The sequence below is a fragment of the Pseudopodoces humilis genome, chromosome 16, assembly GCF_049639895.1.
Source record: "Pseudopodoces humilis isolate 2021_Gansu_Grassland_sample_001 chromosome 16, ASM4963989v1, whole genome shotgun sequence".
Lineage (NCBI taxonomy): Eukaryota > Metazoa > Chordata > Aves > Passeriformes > Paridae > Pseudopodoces > Pseudopodoces humilis.
Genome location: NC_142215.1, coordinates 7,292,361 through 7,313,532, shown reverse-complemented (window position 1 = coordinate 7,313,532; position 21,172 = coordinate 7,292,361). Strand labels below are relative to the sequence as shown.

Genomic DNA, 21,172 nt, shown 5'->3' with positions numbered 1-21,172 from the left:
AAGCGATGTCAGTCCTGTGAATAGATTTCTATCAACCCACTCATCTCTAAAGAGCTGCAGTTAAAAGGCTCTGGAGACATAATTGTGTCTGCGTAACAGCAGCGATGATTTCCTTGAGAGGTAGGATGAAAAGTGGCTCCATTCCACTACTTTTGCAGAGACTCGATAGGTGCTTCTAGAAAGGGACTTGGTTGTGGTCCAGCAGCCCCCACCACCACAGCTTTCCCTGCCTTGTGCTGCCTTCCAGCTGCCTGCTTGTGCTGTCTGAACACTCGAGCCACGGTCTGTGGGCTGTTACCAGCCCCATGGGTGCCTCTAAGCAGGTGAATTTGGGAGTGGGTTTGGCAGGGTCTGGGCAGCCCGAAGTGGGCTTTGTACAAGGGGTGCTTGGCCTGATGCTCAGGAGACACGTGTTACCCTCAACTAGAAACCCACCAGCCTTGTGCAAGATCACATTTCTATTTTTCCCCGCCTCCTTACCACGCTGTGGGTGAAGATGCTGTTTATCCCACTTCTTTCTGCTCCCTTGGTGGTGCAGATGGAGAAGTCACTCGACCTCCACATGTCTTCAGGTCTGGCTTCCCAGTGTGGATGTGTTGTTGTGTCACTTGTCGCGAGCTACGAAGCTGTCGAGCTAGGGATGTGTTTTGGGGGCACGGAGTGTGGAGCAGGGAGACAGCGCTTAGTCATGGAGGTAAATGCCGAACGCCCCATCTTTCTCTGCCCTCGTGGCTCACAGGCTAACGTGAGGCAGCTTCCCTCCCACCTGCCTTGGGGATTTTGATGAAATATCTTGGGAGAAGGATGTGAAATATGTGTAGGGAGACAGGGATTTGGCTGGTGGCGTTTCTTATGCACTCATGCTTTAAAAGCTGGTGACTGAGGCTGCAAGAATCTGCAGAATCAGAAAGATTTGAATCTGAAGATCCTTCCTTAATGTCACTTAATATTGTCAGGCCATTGCTTGTGCCAACCATGCCATGATGGTATCGCTACTGTGATACAGAATCTCTTGCATCCACTTAAGAGTCCTTTTTAATATTTTTCCTCTTCTTCATGCCTCTCTCCTGGCAAAAGGAAGGTGTTTGTTTTGACTGCCCTGCCTCCAGGGCTGGCACCACATTCAGGTGCTGCTGGTCTCACATGGGGCTTCATGTGACTTGTCCCCGTTCCCCAACCACCCACTGCAGCATGTCCATGTGGTTGACTCCCACCCTTTGTTTCTTTTCCCAAGCTGCTCTGTTTCACTGCTGTTTTCCAGCCAGAAGGAAGGCCACTGTCCTGGCTGTCCTGATGTTGTAGAAGACAGAGACGGGTCTGGGAGTGACTCCTCTTTGGGAAGCTGGGACATGAGATGTGCTCTGCCCCAACCTCCACACTCATGTTGGGCACTAGCTGCTCTTTTATCAACCAGAATCAGTAGATGCTGCATTTCTGCTTGTTTTAATTGTTGATTTACACTCTTGATGCAGAAAAATAGGTCTTGAAAAGCGTTAGTGTCAGGCTGATGTGGGGCAGGAGGCCAAGAGTTTCTGGCTGGGTGCTGAGGGAGCAGGAAGGCACTGGGAGATACAGGGCAAGCTCCTTGAAAGGTCTGTGGAACAAATCCCACCCCAGGACTGCCAGCCTGGCGTTGAGGTGACAGGTGATGCATTTGTGAGCATCTGTATTGAAATGCGTGAAGTGTTCCTCGCCGACCTCCAACATGAGCCACGTCCATGCCTGGAGCTCACTGGCGAGGAGGGGAGTGTGCTGTGCTCTTTAGAAAGGGAAATATCTCCAGACCTTGGAGGAATTAATTATTTTGTATGCTGGACCCTTGCCTTCTGACAGATCTATCTGAATTACAGATTAACTGTCAGTATGGGGACAGAGGAAGCCATTTCAATGAATCACTCTCTAATTTATTAGAGGGGTTGTTTGGGCTGGTGGATCGACAATGCGGCAAGTTCTCTGAGAGGGGAACTGTTTTATATCCTTCTCCACATCTCCCAACCTTTTATTCCTTGCTTGTTTTATCTCCCTGTTCACAGAAACTCTCTCAAAACTAATGAGGGTCCCAGCAAGGCCAGTGGAAACCCCAAAACTGCGACACTTTACAAATGAGCTGTCAGGCCCCAGAAAGCTGTGATTTCAGAGCCTTTCTCCAGGGACTACTTCTGTGACTTTTAAACAAAACCATCACTTTTATGACCAGGGGCTGTAAATTTTGGAGAAAGGCATGACATCCTGGAAAACACCAGTGCATCGATGCAGCAGTTGTTATTAGTCAAAAAGTATTGAGACAAAAAGTACTGGTTCCTTTCCCATCAGTTCTGCCTAGGATGTCAAGTTTGTAAGGACCTCCAAAACTCATTTCTTGTTGATTCTGGGCCTTGTAGCAAAGCCTAACACACCCAACACTGTTATTGATGTGAGTATCATGGGCTAGGGAGCACCAGGACTACCCAGATCCCAGCCTTACTTCCTCTCCCAGTTGTTCAGCACGAAGGAAGAAGGATTTGTTTATTTGTTCGTGGATATTTCTGATGTGGACTTCATATTCCAGAAGAGTTTCATAATACTATGGGAGCAGATTCGGGATTTAAACCATTATACAAGTTAAATACGTTTTGATTCTGTAAGCAACACACTATTTATCTTGGGATAGAATAAATCTGAGAGACTGATACCACTGCTGGAGATCATCTCAAGGAGGGCTGTGGAGGAAAAAAAAAAAAGTGCATTTACTTTTTGAGAAGTGTAAGTTTTAAATTTTCATTGCCCTCATGCATGAACTGAGGCAAACTACGGGTGCAAGGATTTTTATTATTTTTTGACCATGTAACGGATTTATCTTTTGGCCTGAAAGCAAACATCACGAGTCTCATTTTAGATTTGGGTCTACAAATTTGCATCCTGAGTAAATGCAGCCGCCTGCTTGCTGGCAGGGACTGGACATATGAGGTGTCTGCTGGAAGTGAACCCATTGGCATCCGCAGCCTTGATGGCTGTTCAATGTTTTCATAAAAATTCCATTTCAAAACAAAAAGGTCAAAAGTTGACCAAAAAAGCTACAACCAAAGACTATCTTTGTTTGAAAAATTACAAGCACTATTAATTACTGCATGAGAACCAGATGGTACTGACCAGTTTAGTTTCATGGTCCAAGCAGGATCTTGAAAGGAAACCAAGAAGAAAAACACACAGCAAAGACAAAACATGTGTTGTGCCAGGTACTTTACATTTTGATCGCTCCTTCCATCTGAAACCTCTGAGCAATGCAGAGTAAGGCATTTTTTTGTTTAATGACTGATTCTTTTTTTAACTTTTTTTTAGCTTAACAGAATATTAAACCAAAATAAGGAAAATTAATGACTTTTTATGACTGCAGAATCCCTCAGTGTCTTGAGAATCTTATAAATTGGATATTTGGGGAGGGGATGTGCAGCTCCCTGGGCTTGGAAGGACTCCGGTTACCACTGGAGAAAATAAACCTTTCTGGTGCAGGGGCAGCTGGGCTCCGGGGAGAAGGGGCTGGTGTCAGAACGAGGTGATGTGGCTGCAAGATAGCCTTGTCAGGCTAATTGATCTGGAGCCTTTTCCTTTCCTGCCAGGGCTGCCTGTCTCCTTACCCATAATCCCCACCTCTTTGATGGCCTGTCAGGAATATGGGACTTGGCCCAGTTTTACATTTATCCAATAACATTATGAAATTGATAGTGACACTTCCATTGGCACTAATTTCAGTAAAAGATTGGAGCCAGAGGACAAGCGGTTTGCTCTCATGGCAGCTAAGCTTTCCAAGTGGATCAAGATGACCCAAAACTGATCTTGCAGTGGCCAAGGCATGGGAAGGGAAGTGGTGGGAGGGGAATGGAGGCAGCTGGTGGACTCAGAGCTAATGAGAAACACGCCTAATGTTTGTCCTCGGCTGCAGTGGTCCTGGCTGGTGTGAAGCATATTCTGTTGCCCTGGCTTGTGCTGCAGAGCTGCTGCTGGCAGGGCTTTTGCTCCATGGATGGTGTTTATTAATCAACATTGGGTATCAGTCTCTGCAAAGGTCAGGAAAAGCCTCAAGCAGGAGGACAGTAGTGGTCCCAGCTGTTGACTTTCAGGCCTTCAGTGGTTCTCACTGTTTTAAGCATTTCCTGGCACAGGGTCAGGCTCCTGCAGCATCACGCTCTTGGCTCAGGTCAGTGATCCAGCACCAGGCTGGACATGCTGATGGTGGAGCTGCCAGTGACCCCCTTGCCAAATATCACCGGGGGCCCTCTTGTGCTAAGGGAACTCCACAGTGAGTGGGTTAGATAACTCATCCCAAAGCTTTCTCCCAATGCTGACCACAGTGTTGATTTTGATGCAGTTGCCACAGCCTTAATGCACACCATGTGCTTTGCCATCTGTACTGCAGAATAGATGGAGGTGTAGCTTATCCCCATCCCTGGAAGTGTTGAAGGTCAGGATATAAGGACCCTTAGCAACTCGGTCTAGTGGAAGATATCCCTGCCCATGTTGGGAGGTCAGAAGTAGATGGTCTTTAAGATCCCTTCCAACCCAAACTGTTCTGTGATTCTATGATTAAACCATTTCTCCTTTTCTCTCCATCTGGCACCTATTCTGTCAAGGTCTGGTTTGAGGTGGTGCAAAGCATCACTTTAGTGCTGAGCTGCAGTTTGCTTAAGATGACCCCTTGACGCCTTGTCAGGCAGCCCTTTCCTCATTCTCACGGTGCATTTGCATTTTCACCCAAGCAAAGGCTTGGGGGGAGTGCTTATCAGTTTGTCACAGTCCCCCTCTTCAGTGGCTGGAGGCCAGGAGAGAGGATAAAAAGCCTTAAGCTGATGATAAATTGGAAATGCAGAAAGAAAATGTGTTTGCTTGGTGCTGAGCAGGCAGCCCTGCTCCAGGGTTTGCTCTTTGTGTGGTGTCACTCTGGATGCTCATGGGGAGGTGAAATGCCACCAGGGCCACGTGTGGTAAATCCAGCCATGGGGTCCTGAGGGTGTGAGGAAAGCAGATACTGCAGCTGCCTTTCTCATGTGCTGTGTGACTCAGTGGGACTGTCCCCCTCAGTGGATCCGGCATGCCTGGCTGCCCGGCAGTGTCCAGCTGCCGTCCATCGTGGCGGGGCGTGAGCGGGCGAGCATCTCCCTTCACAAGCACTGACCTGACCCAGGGCTCAGTGAGCGCTGCTCTTCCACAGCCACGGCACATTTCCCTGGGAGATCTCTCAACACCTCCCACACAGAGCAGGGGGACACCTGTGCCTTGGACCTGCAGCTCCTCGAGTCACAGGAGGGGCCGGGAGCGAGGAAGCGGCTGCACGTGCCCGGCTTGAGGGGTGAGGAGGTGCTGGAGCCTCCTGTGGAGAAGCCGTAGGAAATGCTGCAGTATATAAAGCGTGTCTTGCGAACAGAAGAGATTAGAAAGCTGATATGATGTTATTCCGATTGATTTTGCTGTTGTATTTATACCTGGAGGTAAAGAGCAGACATACTGGAAATCAATTGGCCCCATGCTCTTCCCAATCTCTCTGCAGCGCCGTTCGAATGAAATGCTTATATCATTTTTACGGTGTGTCTGTGATAGGGATGAGTGAGCCAAGAGATTAATAGAGGCTGGTGAGGCCATTGCCCAGCCACTGCCTGGTTTCTGCCTTGTAAAGCCTGTGCTGCTCCGGAGTTCAAGGTGCCCCTGAGGTGACAGCTTGGTGACTTTGCTTGTAAAAAAAAAATAAAAAAAATCAAATCTACTCAAGAGGAACAAAGAGGAGAGAAAGGTGAATGGCAATAAGCTGGCAATTTGGGGCAGGCAGGATGTTTCTCAGCTCTGGAACTGAGGGGACTGGATGGGGACCTGGGGGCGGGAAATGAGATTTTGTCTTCAAATGGAGCTGATCCCTTAGAGAGTGATGGGAATGATGGCTTTATGCATTGAAAATAAAGCAACAGGGATTTGTTTTGATGTACTGTACCACATCTAGTGCCCAACAGCCACCTATCCTGTCTCACCAGCCCTTCCTGGACCTTGATCTTGGGGCTGGGGCAGAAGGGCTGCAGCAGGACCGTGCAGGGATGTTGGCCACACACAGATGCTGCATTCCTGGTGTCCCTGCTCACTCCTCCTGCCTTATTGAGGTGTGAGTTTCTCTGCTGCTGCTGCCTCTGGCATGCCAAGACGCCATCACAGGAGGTTTCTCTGCAAGAATGGATGCTTGGTTTGCAGTTGGCTCCTCCTCACAACCTGCAGGGAACATGCATGCCCAGCAGTGGAAAAAACAGCTTGCTACCAGAAAATTTGAGAAGATAGGTGGGAGGAATGGTGGAAGGTGTCTGGGTATGGTCTGAATGCCAGCACCAGCACTGCCAGACTAAACATTATCTCCCTCCCTGCAGTGACAATTGAATAAAATAGACTTTTCTTCCTCTCCTGTTGCCTGCAGTTTTCTAGTTGTTTCACCTGATTTCAGAAGTGAAAATCTTTTTCTTTTGGCAAATGAACCAACTTCCCAGTGCCTGTATGTAACAGCATGGGAATAGGTATTGGCTTGTCAATCCCTCAGGCATCAGCAAATCCTTGCATTGCAGGTTCTAAGATATTCTTCTGGTTATCTGTGGCCTGTTGGCTGTTGCTTTTTTGGTCAGACACTTTATGAGTTGAGGATGTTTGGTAAGACTGGGCTGGAGTTTAAGCCTAGATGTAAAAATTCCTGCTTTGCCTTCCTGCGAGTGCCGGCTGTCTTTGCTGTTATGCATGGCTCTGGCTTGTCACATCCCACCCTTTTTAATTATCAGATTGTATTACCATTTTTACTGTAAGCATTTTCTATTTCTTGTTCTGCTGGATTTATGCATTTGTGCTGTCATATGCATTGACTTTATATTTTATATTATTTGATCTTAATGTTTCCAATCCTGAGTGTGAGTGCTTATAGGATTGGTGTCTAAGCTCAATAAATAAACTTGAGAAGGAGTGGGTAAGGGAAGGACATGGGAGAAATGAGGGAGGTTTGGACATCCTCTACACCAGATGGACTGATGCTCCAAAGAGGACTGCCAGGATGGCTGGAGGCTGGGAAGGGTGAATGTACAGGGCAGCAGACCCTCTACCCTGGTGCACCCCTTTTGTAGCAAGAGCTGCCTTCTCCCTGCTGCAATCACCTGAAAAAAATCAGAGACAGAAGGAAATGTCAATATGTAAAGATGGAAAGGGGCTTCTGTAAATGGCAGTATTTTGGCAGTGTTGCATCAGGAAGGAAAGTGCTTTAAGGATTGCCTGTGTAGGGATCGCCCACTGAGAACGGATCTGACAGCATTTTTATATGATAATGCATCTGCAATGTGTAAGGGGCTGGAAGGTGCAAGTGGGGGAAGAGACATATATCCAACCCAAGCAGTGGTGGGTGCAGAGATCCCAGGCCTGTCCCTTCCTTTTATGCTAAAGTTCAGAGGGATCTTCACCTCAAGATCATCAGGACCTCAAACCCACCATGTTGTTGAGGAGAAGGGAAAAGGGATTGCTGTTTGCTCCTGCTTTCTTTACTGGAGGGACTAGAAGGTGAGGATTTGGAGTGTATCCCTTTAAGAGTTCAGATTTATGTTCTTGATGCCTTCATCTGCCTGCACAGCTCAAGGATTTGATTTTTTATATGTGCTGTTTCCCCAAAAGCTGGTGGAAGAGTCTGTGCACCCTGAGCTATGGCAGAGAAGGGATTGACACCTGTGGAAGCTCCTCAGCCGCCACAGTGGTGTTCAAGCAGGGGCTGTGCTGTTCCAGCCATGCAGCAATGCCCTCCAGGTCCATTGGCATCATGCAGGGGTAGCTTGGGGTGAATCTGGGACATGGAGATGGAATTCAGCTGTATGGATGTGGAAAATGCTGCTTGGACACAGCTGAGGTGAAGGCGACAAAGAAGGTGCTGAGTGCTGGAATTAGGAAGGAGGTCTGGATAAAGCCCATTGTTTTATTCAAGTGAGGGGTCTGCTGTGGCTCAGGGGAAGAGATGCCACATGATAGACCACCCTGTGGCTGGATTTGGTGACTCTGGGGGTGAGAAGTGTCTGTTTTCCATTGTAGGAGGGCAGAGAAGAAGCTGGAGCCTGTGTCAGACTGGCTCCAAATGGGCCCTGAGTAGGCACCAAGCACTGCCTTGGGCCCATGCCCACATCTGTCAATAAAAATTAAGAAATTGATTTTCTTTTGTTTGCCTGAAAGGACGAGGCTCTCTTTATGAGACAGTAAATGCAATCTTGCTCTGAGCATGGCTGGATTTTTAATTGTATTTATTGTGCTTTCGCTTATTCTTTTATGAGTTTCAGTTCCCCTCATTGCTGGTGCAGAGATCAGCCCTGGGGTGTGGGTTGATTTCAGCTCCAACAAAAGGTTGGTAATTTTTTTAAGTTTCTTTTTAAACTTGTTTGTTTTCCTGATAAGCTGAAGTTTGAGGTTATTTTTTACCCTTGTTCATGTGTGTGTGTATAGCTCTGAGTTGTAAAGCTGGGCTGAGAGATGTAGCCTTGGAATTATCTGCTTGCCAGTAAGTGATAGAACCTTTTGAAGAACAGAATTTAAGACTATGATTGGGGAAATATGGAAGTGCCAACAGGGGTTTGGAGTCAGAGGAGGAATGGATTTTATATACTATATATTGGAATTTAATGAGGTCTGCTTCAGTGCTTGCTATACAATGCATAGTGACCCACTTTACCAGGAGAGCATTTTATTTTTTCTAGTTATGGGTCATATACAGTTCTTAATTAAGTAGGTTAATTATATGGCTCCTTTATATTACAAAGAAAAGTGGAGATGGCACAATTAGCTCTTGCAGTGATCATTTTTGATCAAAAAAGGGTGTTCTGCACCACAGCTCCCAGAGGTGTGGGTGGGGAGAGGGGACTGCCCTGAGGCCCTGAGCACTTGCATCACTTTTCTCTGCCTCAGGAAACTCACTTTCTGCCCTGAGCACTTGGCTTGGGATGTGCAGGGAGTTGTCCTTTCTGAAACCACACTGGAGACCGTGGCCCCATCCTGACCCAGTGCTACACCCACAGTGCCTGTGATGCTGCCCAGACCTGGTCTGCAGCACTGGAGAGGTCCCTCCTCGGAGCTTCTTTGGGAACAACAGAAAGGGAAGATGCTGAGGGCTCTGGCTCCAGGTAAAAAGTGCTGCAGCCTGTGAGGGCGCTGAGCAGCATCACTCCCTGTAGCTAAGCTGTCCTTGAAAGAAGTTTCTTTAACCTTTCCCTTCCCAGCCTGGCAGTGGCTGAACCCCTGCAGCATCCCTGGGTTATCTGTTCCAGTGCTCAACCAGCCGTACTGTGAGGCATCAGGGAGAACATTCAAACTCTAATCTCCCTCAGTGCAATTTAAACCTATTAATTCTTGTTTTATCCCCAGTGGACTTGGAGAACAGCTATTATATTTCTCTTTGCTGCAACCTTTTACATATTTGAAGGCTGTTATCATGTGTCCCTTCAGTCTTCTCCTCTGAACACAAAGCATAATTCTTTCAGTTTTCCCTTAGAGGTCATGTTTTCTTCACCTTCAGTCACTTTTGTTGCTTTGTGGAGGTTACTGTGATGCCAAGCTGGAGTTTTTGTTTCTTCACCTGTTTGCCTTGGGGCATTCATTCTGTTATGGATGTGTGAGAAGTGACCATTATCTTCTCTAATCTATGGTTATTTATAAAGTACCCTATATTTCTGAGCATGTTTTATCATAAAGTATAGCTCTTAGCCTTGATAAATAATTTCCCACTATGATATGATTGTACAAACAGGGTCCTTAAGCTATTTATTACTATTATTATTTGCTTTATTTTTCATAAGTAACAAGCTGTCTGTATAACACTGTGAACGAGCCAGGCAATTCACAGAAATGGACTGAAAGCTATATCTTGTTCACAGAGCTTCCAGATAAACAGGGAGGTGAAGGTAAACACCAAGCCAAACTCTATTTTAGCCAGAGGAAACAGCAATGAGCAGAGAATGAGAGATTTTCTGAAAAGCAGAGATTTTGGGGGAATCTGGAGGAGTGTTTACAGAGATGATAATATCAGGGTGGATGCAAAGTGAGAAGAGCTGGAACATTGCTGGGATGAACGGATGGATGGATGGATGGATGGATGGATGGATGGATGGATGGATGGAGTGTAGCCTGACTGGGAAGCTGGGGGAGAACAGAGGGTGGAGATGAGGCTGGGAATGGTGGTGTTTGAGTGAGGTGTCTTTCTTGGGAAAGAGGAGTTTGCTGTAGAGGAGACGTGGGAGGGAAGAAAGAACAGAATTGCTGCTTGTGACATTTCTAAAAGTACCATTTCCAAGCTGCCTCACTGCTCTCTGGTGAGCACCTGAGGAATTTGGTCCTCATTTCCAGGTCCTTGTGGCTGGCTCTCACAGTGGCATTGTGAAGGGGCAGGTTGGCAGTGGCTGCTTCTTCACTCAGAGGTAACCCTGGGCAGACCTAGCATCTCCCCAGCCTTTCCTCACAGGGAAAAGGAGTGATGGAGTGCCTCCATCACTGCTGTTGGCATTGCTTCCTTGTCAGGAAAACTGCATGGGCTTAGTGTGGAAAGCTGCTCAGCTGTGTCCTCACAGACCATGTGGATGCTGCTGGCTGCTGAGAGCCCTGCTTGGAGGGAAGGAAGGAAGGAGAGCCAGGGGAGAGCCTTTCAGAGTACAGCTGTAATGGGTTCAATGCTCAGAATGGACATGGACTTAAAGTTTTAACAAATAGAGCCTTTTTATAGTTAATATCCACAGTACGTTTGTCCATAACACAGGCTGAGTTATTCACAGAAACAGCATCAGTGTTCTGAAAAGCTCTGAAATATTTTATATAATGTTTTTAAATCACAGGATGGTACATTAGGAATTACTCTAAGCTACCCTTTGTCTATTATTATACATTTTTACTGTGCAAAACTGTCTTCTTTTCTATCTCTTTCTGCACATTGCCCTGTCAAATGGAAAGTAAACCTAAATCTCTAAAATCTGTACTCTCTTTTTTTTCTGTTTCATTTTTTTCCTTTAAACTTACCTGGAAAATGCACTGGTAAAACCAGTGAGAATTCTTCCAAATAAAGCCATTCAGCAGCATTACATATCAGAAAACTGAACTTCTTTTCCTACTTAAAAGAAAAAAAAATATATGCTATTGTCAAGATAGATTTAAAAATCTGAAGTCTAGGTAGCTGCTTTGTTTTCAGGAATTGCTAATGGCAGAGTATATTCTGAGTCAGGGCAATAGTCACACCTATAAAAGTGATTGGTGGCTCTGATATCCATGGTGTTTTTAAAGTTTGTCTCAGGCTTGCACAGTGAGCCCAGCACTTGTCTGAGTCTCAGAGTGACAACAGAGGGGCCATGGGCTCAGAGGGAACTGGATCTCAGCAGTGACCAGCCAGAATAGATGGAAATGAGAGAATTAATGTGATAAAGTGGCATGACTGTGGCTCTAAGAATTAATGTTGTCCATATTTATACTCCCCAACCACACCCAAAAACCCCACAGCCTAATAGGAGAAACATGGAGAAGTCCTCAACTGAAAATTGCCTTTAATTAAATTATATCCCTTGGAAGATATTGGGATGAATTATATGCTCTAGGCCATGTCAGATCAGTGCCTACAATCAACAGAAATGTTTTGGAAAGCTGAAAGGCTAATGCAGTGAATCCATTGTAAGTGTTCCTTAGGACTCTTGAGAATGTGATTTATTTTAGCTTTTTTCAAAACCTGGAAATACAGTTGGAGGCAATAAACTGTCCCTGGACTATACAAGGGTAGAATATACTTTACACATTGTGTTCTCCCTGTGGTGCCTCTGCCTTTGCAGTTCATGGGGTCTCCTATTTTTGCAGAAATGTGAAGGGGTTGAGATGGAGAATCAGAGTTCAACTCTGAGGCTTTTGAGGCTTGGTAGGTCTTGTAAATGGATAGGCTTGGTGACATCAACCTGAGCTGAATGACTCAGAGGCTGAGTCCATTCACAGGACATAATGTTCATCGGAAAATGGGAATGCAGCTGTGGATCAGCTGAGATGTGCTTACCTCCTGCCTCAAAGGTCTTGGATATGTTTGGGACATGAAACTAACATAACTCATGAGGAAAGTCCTCTTAATGGGTAAACCACAGAAAAAAAAAACTGTGGAGTGTAAAGAAGGGCAAACTCTGGGTCTGTTTACTGTCAGGCAAATGGCCACAAGAACATTTGCTAATAGATGCTTGCTATGCTTATTTTCACAAGTCCCCAACCTCCTGGATTGTCCCCTGCTCTTTTAGATGTAGCCATGTCCTTCTAACCTGCCTGTGCTAGAGGGACATGATCTGAGCTCCCTAAAAATGAGGAGGTGCTGAGCAAGCAAGAACAACAAGGGTCAAATGCTGGCAGGGCTTTGTGGGTCCCTGAGAAGCACATACTCAGCAGTCTGTGTCAGCCTGGTGTTTGTGCCATGGTTGGTTACATCCTCTTTGCTCCTTGTCACAAAGGTGTGGTTTCTGCTCTCAGAACAGAGGGCAATGAAACTTCCTTCACACAGAAACACAGAATGGTTTGGGTTGGAAGAGATCTTTAAGATCAGCTAGCCCAGCCTTCCTGCCATGGATAGGGACACCTTCCATGAGACCAGTCTGCTCAGAGCCTCATCCAACCTATCATTCACCAGAGAGGCCTTTCACATCCCCTTGCCTGATGAGGTGCTGTCCTTTGAAGCAACACCTTGTCTTCTTAAGGAGAGCAGTTAGCCCTCAATATCCTCTCCCACTGCTCCACAAAGGAGATCTTTATGGTCTTCTCTCAGATTATTTACACCAGTCTATACCAGTTGATTTTTTTATGATGATTTTTTTTTTTAATTGCACCTTAAAATGCAGAGTTCTCCCCTTCCCACCACAGCTGGGCTGGCCAGCAGTGCAGGGTGTGGCTGAAGGAATGTGCACATCATGCAAAGCTTGAGCCATCCTGGTTTGTCTGCAATGAATTGACATTGCAAAGGAACAAAAGTCATCCAAACCAAAATTGCCCATTGGCTTTTTGTGTCTGGAGAAATATGCTGTGTGTAGTCCCAACAGAGGCATCTTGCATCAAGAGCTGAATTTTGCCTTTGCACCTCAAGAGCTGGAAAGTCACGCGGGCCCGGGGAGTAATGTTAAAAAAGCCAGAACCTGCCAGAAGGAATTCACAGTAAAGGGAGAAAGAATTTTTCCTCGTGACTAAAACACCTGTCATAGCTGCCAAGACTCTGCTAATTACACAATAACTTTATTATATCCCACTTGGAAGAACAAACAATACTTGAAGCTCCAAAAATGAGCAGCCTTTAGACTAGATTAATGCAGGCAGAATGGCTGCATGGAGCCGGCATTCACCTCGTTCTCCCAGTGGCTCTGGAGAGTAAAATGGCTTGAAGACTCCCTTCTTTGTTGCCAGTGCTATATAATAAAGTAATTGTGCAGTTAGAAGCAGATTACTGATGGGAGATGAACATTTTTTATGCAATGTGGGTAAAAGGCTGGCTTCTCTGAATAAGTTCAAAGCCTAAGTGCAGCATCTCTGCTCCTTTTTACTTGAGCTTCTGGTAGTCCCTGGTAAGATCCAGGCAGGAGAAAAAGGAGTGTCATTTTTTGAGTGTGGATTTTCTTCCCATGTTAAAATATTAAAAAGGTCTCGTGGAAGATTTCACTGTGGTCCCTACCTTGTCCAACACCAGTGCAGCAGGAATGGCTGCAACAGAGGGTATCAGAGGGTCTAAAACCAAAATAAAACATAAGGGATAAAAGCCTTCCATTGCTCCCATCTTTCATACCTGACTACTTTGCTTCATTTTCTTGCCTGTCTGATGGTGCTGAGAACTTTTGGGGGTCAGGAGGGTAAGGGGAAGATACTGCCATTTGTGGCGGTGGGAATGAGCCTGAGCTGAGCAGGACATTGCGGGGCCCTGTAGGCATAAGCCTGACTGAAGGGCTCAGTGAGTTTGCCCAGGTGAAGCTGCAGGAGGGCAAAAAGATGGGCACCAGGCATCACAAATATGGATTTGAGGTCCACTAATTCTTTGGGGATGATGTTTCTGCAGTCTAAGCTTGGTTATGATTTCTGCCAAGCTTGTGATGCCAGAGTATACAGGCACCACAGCAGCTGCTGTCTCATGTCAGCCCTAGGAGAGGACTTCTTGCATGACCCATCTCTGATGTGGTGTCACCTGTAGCTGTTTAACCCCTCAGAACTGTTAGTCTGGCACCTCAAAGCCAGGAAGGAAAACCTGAGGCATCTTCCCTACCCTGTGAGCTACTAAGAAAGAGAAACTAAGCCTGGGGATGGGACAACCAGCAGGAATGGTAGGACAGGCTGGTGGTGATCCACTGCCAACCTGCAACAATCCATGAGCTTGTGATCCCCCGTCCTCTGCTGTCCCTGACGGATGTGTGTGCTCTTTGCAGGTCCCGTGGCAGTGATCAGCGGAGAGGAGGATTCAGCCAGCCCTCTCCACCACATCAACCATGGCATCACGACGCCCTCGTCCCTGGACGCCGGCCCGGACACGGTGGTGATCGGCATGACCCGCATCCCCGTCATCGAGAACCCCCAGTACTTCCGACAAGGTCACAACTGCCACAAGCCAGACACGTGTGAGTGCCCGAGCCGGCCACAGCCCCCCGAGGGGGGAGGGATGGGCTGGGGGCATGGGGGAAGGAGGGCGAGGAGGAAGAGGTTAAGAGGATGAGGAAGAAGAGAAGGAGGTTTTTGAGGAGAGTGGGTCTTGGTATGGTCCAGAAACCAAAGTGAATCTCAGGTCTCAGAAATCACAACATACATGTAGATGCTTCCAGAAAAGACTTTCCACTCTCACCATCACCTCCCTTCACCCTCCCTCCGCCACCCACCCGTCACCTTCCCCCCCTGCCTGAAAGTGCCATTCCAAGCCGGGCTCTTCCTCATCAGCTCCAAGCTCCAAGCTGAGGTCCCAGGTGTGAGCAAGAGCCCCCTGGCAGCATGGGGATGGATGTGACCCCTGCTTGTCTGGGGAAAGACCTGCCTCCCCTTCCTCCTCCAGCAGTTTCCCAGTCATGGGGCTGCCTCTTTGGCTCCCCAAAGGGCCAGTGGGAAGCTCAGGATACATGGGCATAGGTGTGGCAGATGCCTGGAGCTGTCTTTGTTTCCAGGAATTTTAGATGCTGGATGTCTTGTTTTTATGGGCTTCTGTAAAGCTTCTGCATCTTTCCTGTATAAATGTGGGTCATGAACTGGGCTTATTAGACTAGCAGGAGGTGATCAAGTGGCCCTCTCCACTTTGTGTTTCTAAATTCTGAGCATAAAAGAAAAGTGCTGTGTAAAAGGATGCTTTTCTGGGAGTCCTGCGCCACTTCCCACACGAGTGGTGGGATGCAGCCTTCCCCAGCATGTGGCTCACAGGCAGTAGCTGAGCTCTCCCAGGCCTCTTACCAGCTCTGAGATGCAAACTGAGCCATGCAGGAGATTTGGGAAACATTCCTCTCTTGTTATTGCACATCACTTTGGTGTGTCCTGGTTCTAGGAAGAACTGGGAAAATAACAATCCTGCAAAACAAAAGGTGAAAAGCCCTCAGCTTGGGCGATGTCTGTGGCCCAGAAGCAGGGAGTGCTGTGCAGATGTCACCTCTGCTCTTCCTTTGGCTGCTGCTGACTCATGGGTGCGGGAGACAGAACTCAGACCCTGAAAAGAGGGAGAAGACCCATCTCCCAGTAAGTGGCATTAAGTGCTCAGCAGGAGCATGCTGCTCCTGGCCTCCATTCCTCCATCAGGGGAAAGGGAGCTGCAGCTGCTGCTCCCATGGAGGCATCCCTCGGGCAGCCCCCACTGTGCCACCTCATGGGTCCTGCTGGCTTGTGCCCAAGCCCTTAGCACCATCCTTCACTTGCCAGAGCAATGGGATGTACCCAAAGAACGTGCCTGGCTTTCCCCTTGATTTTCATTTTAATGTGCTAAATTTGGTCTGTTTGTAGAGAGGGGAGGAGGAGGGCGGTGATTAAGCAGGAGTGGAGAAGCTGAATGTAGCGTGGTTTTTCTGTGCTGTTAATTATATATTTTACATTTCTTATAGCACCTCATCTCAAAATGATTTACAAACTCTGATGGCTTGGGAGGGAGGGCTCCCCCGCTTTACTTTTTCTTCCTTTCCCTCCTGTGCTGTCTCAGATCTCTTTAATCTGCACGCCGACCACTGCAAGACGTGGGTGCTGTTGAGGCTGTGCAGTAGCAGAGCTTAAACCTCGAAGGATTAAGTTTTGCTCTGAGCCTTTGCCCTGTGGGACTTGTCAGAGCTGGGTGGGCTGCAGGGGAAGTCACTCACAGCAGGATTTGACCTCAGAGCTTCACGGGGCTGTGTGAGTAGGATCTGAAGGGCTCACAGAGACGCTTGGGTGGCATCTGGAGGCACTTCTCCTGCAAAGGGTGGCACAGGAGGGAATGCTCCAGATTTTCCAGGACTTCAAGGCCATGGGGCTGAAACCAAGCCCCATAACACTGGTACTCCCATTGGGGTAAAATAAGTGGCAAAGTACAGCTGGTGCTTGCAGGTTGAAAACCCTAATTTTTTTAGATATCTTTGTCCTTCATGGGGCAAAATCCAGTCCTTGACTCCTCAGGCAGAGTTGAATTTGGTGTATATTTTGTATTTTAGTCCCCAGGCCTTAACTTGGTCAAAACTTCTGACTTCACTGGTGGCTTTGCTTGAGGCTGGAAAATTTCATAATTCACCTATTAAATTAACCATGCTTTGGGGAGCTTTTGCTGTAAGGGGTTTATTTGATCTGATGTGCTCTACTCAACATAAGCCTGGGCTGGAGAATATTTGTTGCTTATGTTCTCCCCGTGGTTGTCATGCTGGAGGGTTTTACTTTCCCCCTGTGCAGAGCTTGGACACAAACACTTCTCCATTTGCTGTCACTTCTAAAGAGAGCTCCTCTCGGCTGGGAAGTGCCTTGATGCCCAGCCGAGCCTGTGCAGATACAAACTCCTGCCACCACCTCCCCCAGAGCTGCTGCCCAGCTGTGAGCAAAGGTGTTCTGTGACACCCAGCATCTCTCCTTTGCACTGAGCTGTTGCTAGAGCAACATCTGCAGCAAGCATTTTCCCTCTCCAACATGAAGCTTTTCTCCCTCCTTCCTCCTGCAAGCATCCCTGTGCTCTTGGATGCTGCCTGGGTCGAGGACATGCCGATGCTCATCGCCGTGCTGCAACGAGGGGAGCAAACTCTATATGCTTAATGCAGTATTAATAGTACATTGATGTGATATAGATTTCTGTCACCTTCCATACTAGCAAGCATCACTTATCACACAGGGATGACGGATGTTTATTCCCAGCCACTTAGCTCTGCATAATGGAATTGCAGCTGAAATATGGAGAGCAGCTCCCTGCCTGAGGAGCTGGAGGCCTCTCGCTCCCTCTGTGCAGTGCTGTCCCATGGGATCTTCTTGTTAATGTGTCCTCAAGGAGACAGAGACGTGTTCTTCCCTGGGAATGTGCTGTCCTCCTGTAGATGGGATGAAGGGCACAGGAGCCAGCCCTCACTTCCGGTTTTCTGGGATTTTTTCAGTTGTCTTATCCTCTTTCTGTTATTCTGTTACTGCCTGACAGAGTGCAGAGGTGGGACAAGCTTGACTGAGAATTCTCTTTGCCTTCCTGGATGAGGGGTTCTCAAAGAGCCGTGGAAGACACCAGCACTACCCTGTTTTCCCATGTTGGAGCATTTAGCTGTTGAGAAGATGCTCCCCCATCTCTGTGCTGTAACTCTGTGCCATGCTGGGCAGCACCAGGTTTGCATCCTGTCCTTGCTTCAGCTCTCCTTGGCTCTACCTGGAACATTAAGGAAAGAGTTTGGCAACGTGGACAGTCCAACCACAAGTGGATTTCAGAAGAATAGGCTAAAACTGACTTTTTCTCCTGATCTTGTGCACATGGAAGGGAAACCAAGTTCATACCTGCTTGGCAAAGAGCAGCAGGGGGAGCAACAGGTTGTGATGAGTTTGCACCTCTATATCTGGAAATAAACAGATCAGAGGAGAAGAGTGGGACTTGTGGTAGGCATAATGGGCAGAGAAAGTGATGAGGATGAGAGTTTAGGACAACATAACATCAGCCTATGGTCAGAGATTTTGGTAATGTAAAACATGATCCAGTCTACCCACATTTGTGGCCAGAAGTCAGCTGTTTGTTCGAGGCAGGTTTGGCAGTAACAGCAGCTTACCTTATCTCCCTCTCTTGAAGTTCAGGATTTGAATTCAAAACTCAAGCTTTGTAATTATGAGTAGCTGAAGATTTCTGTGGTGGAATATTGGTAATGTTTCAGACGAAACATTTTGGAAGGTTGTTTTACTTTAATAATAGTAATTAAGTAGTAATTAATTCTAAGCACAATGCATCAGATGCAGATTTGTTCTTGGATCTGATCTCTTGAGCTTTACTCAAATGCCACGGCACAGTTTTGGAGTTGTTCGGTTTCCTTGTATTTCTCATCTAACAAAACAGGTCTTCTGGAGAATGACACAAATTGGAGAAAAAAATCCAAACCCTGATGGAGAAAATTTGTTTTGGGGGCAGATCCTCCCCTGTGTCCCAGCAGTGGGTGTTCAGTTGCAACAAGTACTCTGAAGCTGGACTTTTGGGGCAAATTCTTTGATTTTGGGGAAGGTTTTTGCCAGCCATGACTGGAGCTGGCTGTGTTTTCCAGGACTGGCGCAGTCTGGGTACTGGGATCCATTCTCCACACGGGTGGAGCAGCCGTCCTTTCGTAGAGTCCTAATGAGGGTTTTTTTCCAACCTCATTTATTACAGGCTGCCCTGACATAATTACATATTCGAAGTTAGTAATTACACGTATTCATGCTAATTAAGTAATTAGATATAATTACACTAACTGTAAATACATGGTAATCGGCTAAAAAGAAGTACTTCAGAAAAAAAACAAGGCAAATCACACAATAAAAGTGCCATCAGCACTCTTTCACTCAGTACCCTGTCTTTATCTTGTATTTCAGTGAATCTTAAAAGGAACATCATGGTCATTTATAAAAATCATATTTCTTAAACAAATAGATTTTCTTACCTCTGCTTTCAATAGATCTCGAAATCTAAAATGAAAAGGATATTTACCCTTAGCACTCTAATTTTTTTTTTGTTTGCCTAGTGTGTTTTGTTCATCCTGGGCATGGGAAGAGAAAAAGTATGCAGCATTTCTATTTTCGGTCAGTTCACGGTCCCATTTTTGCCAAAAACAGCAACAACATAAAACTGAAGTCATAAGTGCTTGTAGTTTTATTTGCCTAAAAAAGAAAACTGAAACAGTTGGTAGTGGCAAAGAAACTTTTCCCTTTTTTTTTTTTTTTTTCCAGGGATAAGAGAATTTGTCAAATATTCCTTTTGTAATATAAATGTGGAGTGCAGGGTGAAGTGACAGCAGCACTCTGCTTCCCCATGCCCAACCTGGGGCCGGGTTCTACAGGTTTCAGTCCCTCACACAGAGCTCTGCTATTTCTCCAAACTATTCTTTTCCTCTTGTCTCCTCCAAAATGAAGTCCCCAGACTCTTCTCCAGAAGGAACCCAGCTCCCATTAGTCTTCTGAAGTAGGCACTAGTGGGTGAAGACTCTTCTGTGCTGGAGCTCTCATGGTCTTACAGTCTTGTCCTTCTCACTCAGCTCATGTGAGGTATTTTAAGGGTTTTAACGAGGACCTGTGAGTAGCTGTTTACTCATTTATGTGTGTTTTGCTACTCTGTGCTGTGTCTCCTCACTGTGCATGGATTGTGGCTGGGGACTGTGGAAGAGCCCTGACCTCAGAGCTCAGCTGCCAACAGGTGAAGGCATTGGGGGTCTCTGCAATGACCTTCTGCCTCCAAATTTCCCTCCCTTCTGGTTTGCTGTTGGCTCTCATAGAAACTGCTCTGAGCTCCAAGTGTTGATGTGAACATCCTGCAAAAGATTTGGATTTTGAAGAAGCCTTGTGGGCTGTGGCTGGCTGTTCCCAGAGAAGGTGTTGTAGGTATCTGAAGAAATGTGTGTGCAACCAAAATTACTGCTTCTGTTCCCCACCAGAGGACAACTGAACTTCCCTGGTGTCCAGAAACACCTTCTTGTCCCCTTGCCCAGGCTGCAACATCTGACCAACAGGAGACATACCATGGACAGTGGGACTTGATCCAACCTTCCCACCTCTCAGTTTTCCTGCCTGGGGCTATTTTCTGCTCTGCATCATTTCTTCTATCCCTGAAAGAGCAAGTGGAAGAAATATCCACATTTTCCAGAAGACCAGCCTATGTTTGCAGAAGTGGAGTGTCCATCCCACCTATTGCACCTGCACCTTGAGTTGCAGTCTCACACTTCAGACCTTGCTGCTGTGATGGTGCCACAGAAATGAGTATTTTTCAGGATGTCTTGGAAAGGCTGGCAAGATCCATTGCCTTTATCTTACCCCTCAGCCAGCTTTGGAGATGCTGTCTGCATGGTTGTACCATGAGGAAGAAAAGCAGCGTGGCTCTTCCTGGTCCCTGCTTGCTCTATATGGGATGGGCACCTGACTTGGTTTGGGCACAAGACCATCACCTCCTGCTGCTGTTTGGATTTCAGATCCACTCTCTGTTGCTTTAATGTGTGTTTACTGGAGATATTTGTAGCAACACCCAGGATCAAAGGGGTCCAGGAGGCTCCAGCCCCACCGTGGGGAAGTGACACTGGCTGAGTGATGATTCATTGGTGATGAAGATCCATGAGGAAGAGAAACCCTTAAATCAAGAAGAATGTGGCTTTGGGCTGTTAATGGTGACTGGCCTGCAGAGAGACTGCTCTGGAGGTGGAAATACTGCTGAATACAGACATCAAGGGGTTGACAGGGAAGTATTTTCCCATACAAAACTCTGCTTTCTCCTCTGCCTAAAAGCATCTCCACTGGACTGTTTAATCCTGGTGTCGGTGGGGCCAGCAAGCAGGGCTGGATCGCCTGGGGCAATTTCAGGAAGGGAGCTCATGATGTGTGAACTGTCAAGAATTTTACAAGCCAGATGAGAGGAGGTCCTGACCTGTTTTCCTACTGGATTTGGAGTGGTTCTAGTACAGCAGGCTGCTCTTTTTGCCTGGCAGCCTCATCCCTGCATCAATTGGGTTGGACCGGAGTGCCCAAGAATGCAGCATCTCATGGAGGATGTGTATGTACACCCTGA

The 21,172-nt window shown here is 46.9% G+C and overlaps 1 protein-coding gene across 6 annotated transcripts in view; it reads left to right on the top strand.

Moving 5' to 3' along the window:
• NTRK3 (neurotrophic receptor tyrosine kinase 3) overlaps positions 1–21,172 on the top strand; it is a 204,160-nt gene that overhangs the window by 99,265 nt on the left and 83,723 nt on the right. For all 6 annotated transcript variants that reach the window (XM_005521589.3, XM_005521588.3, XM_088063101.1 and 3 more), the window contains exon 12: positions 14,418–14,606. In XM_005521589.3, coding sequence (XP_005521646.1) covers positions 14,418–14,606 — 189 coding nt within the window. The remainder of the gene's footprint in view (positions 1–14,417; positions 14,607–21,172) is intronic.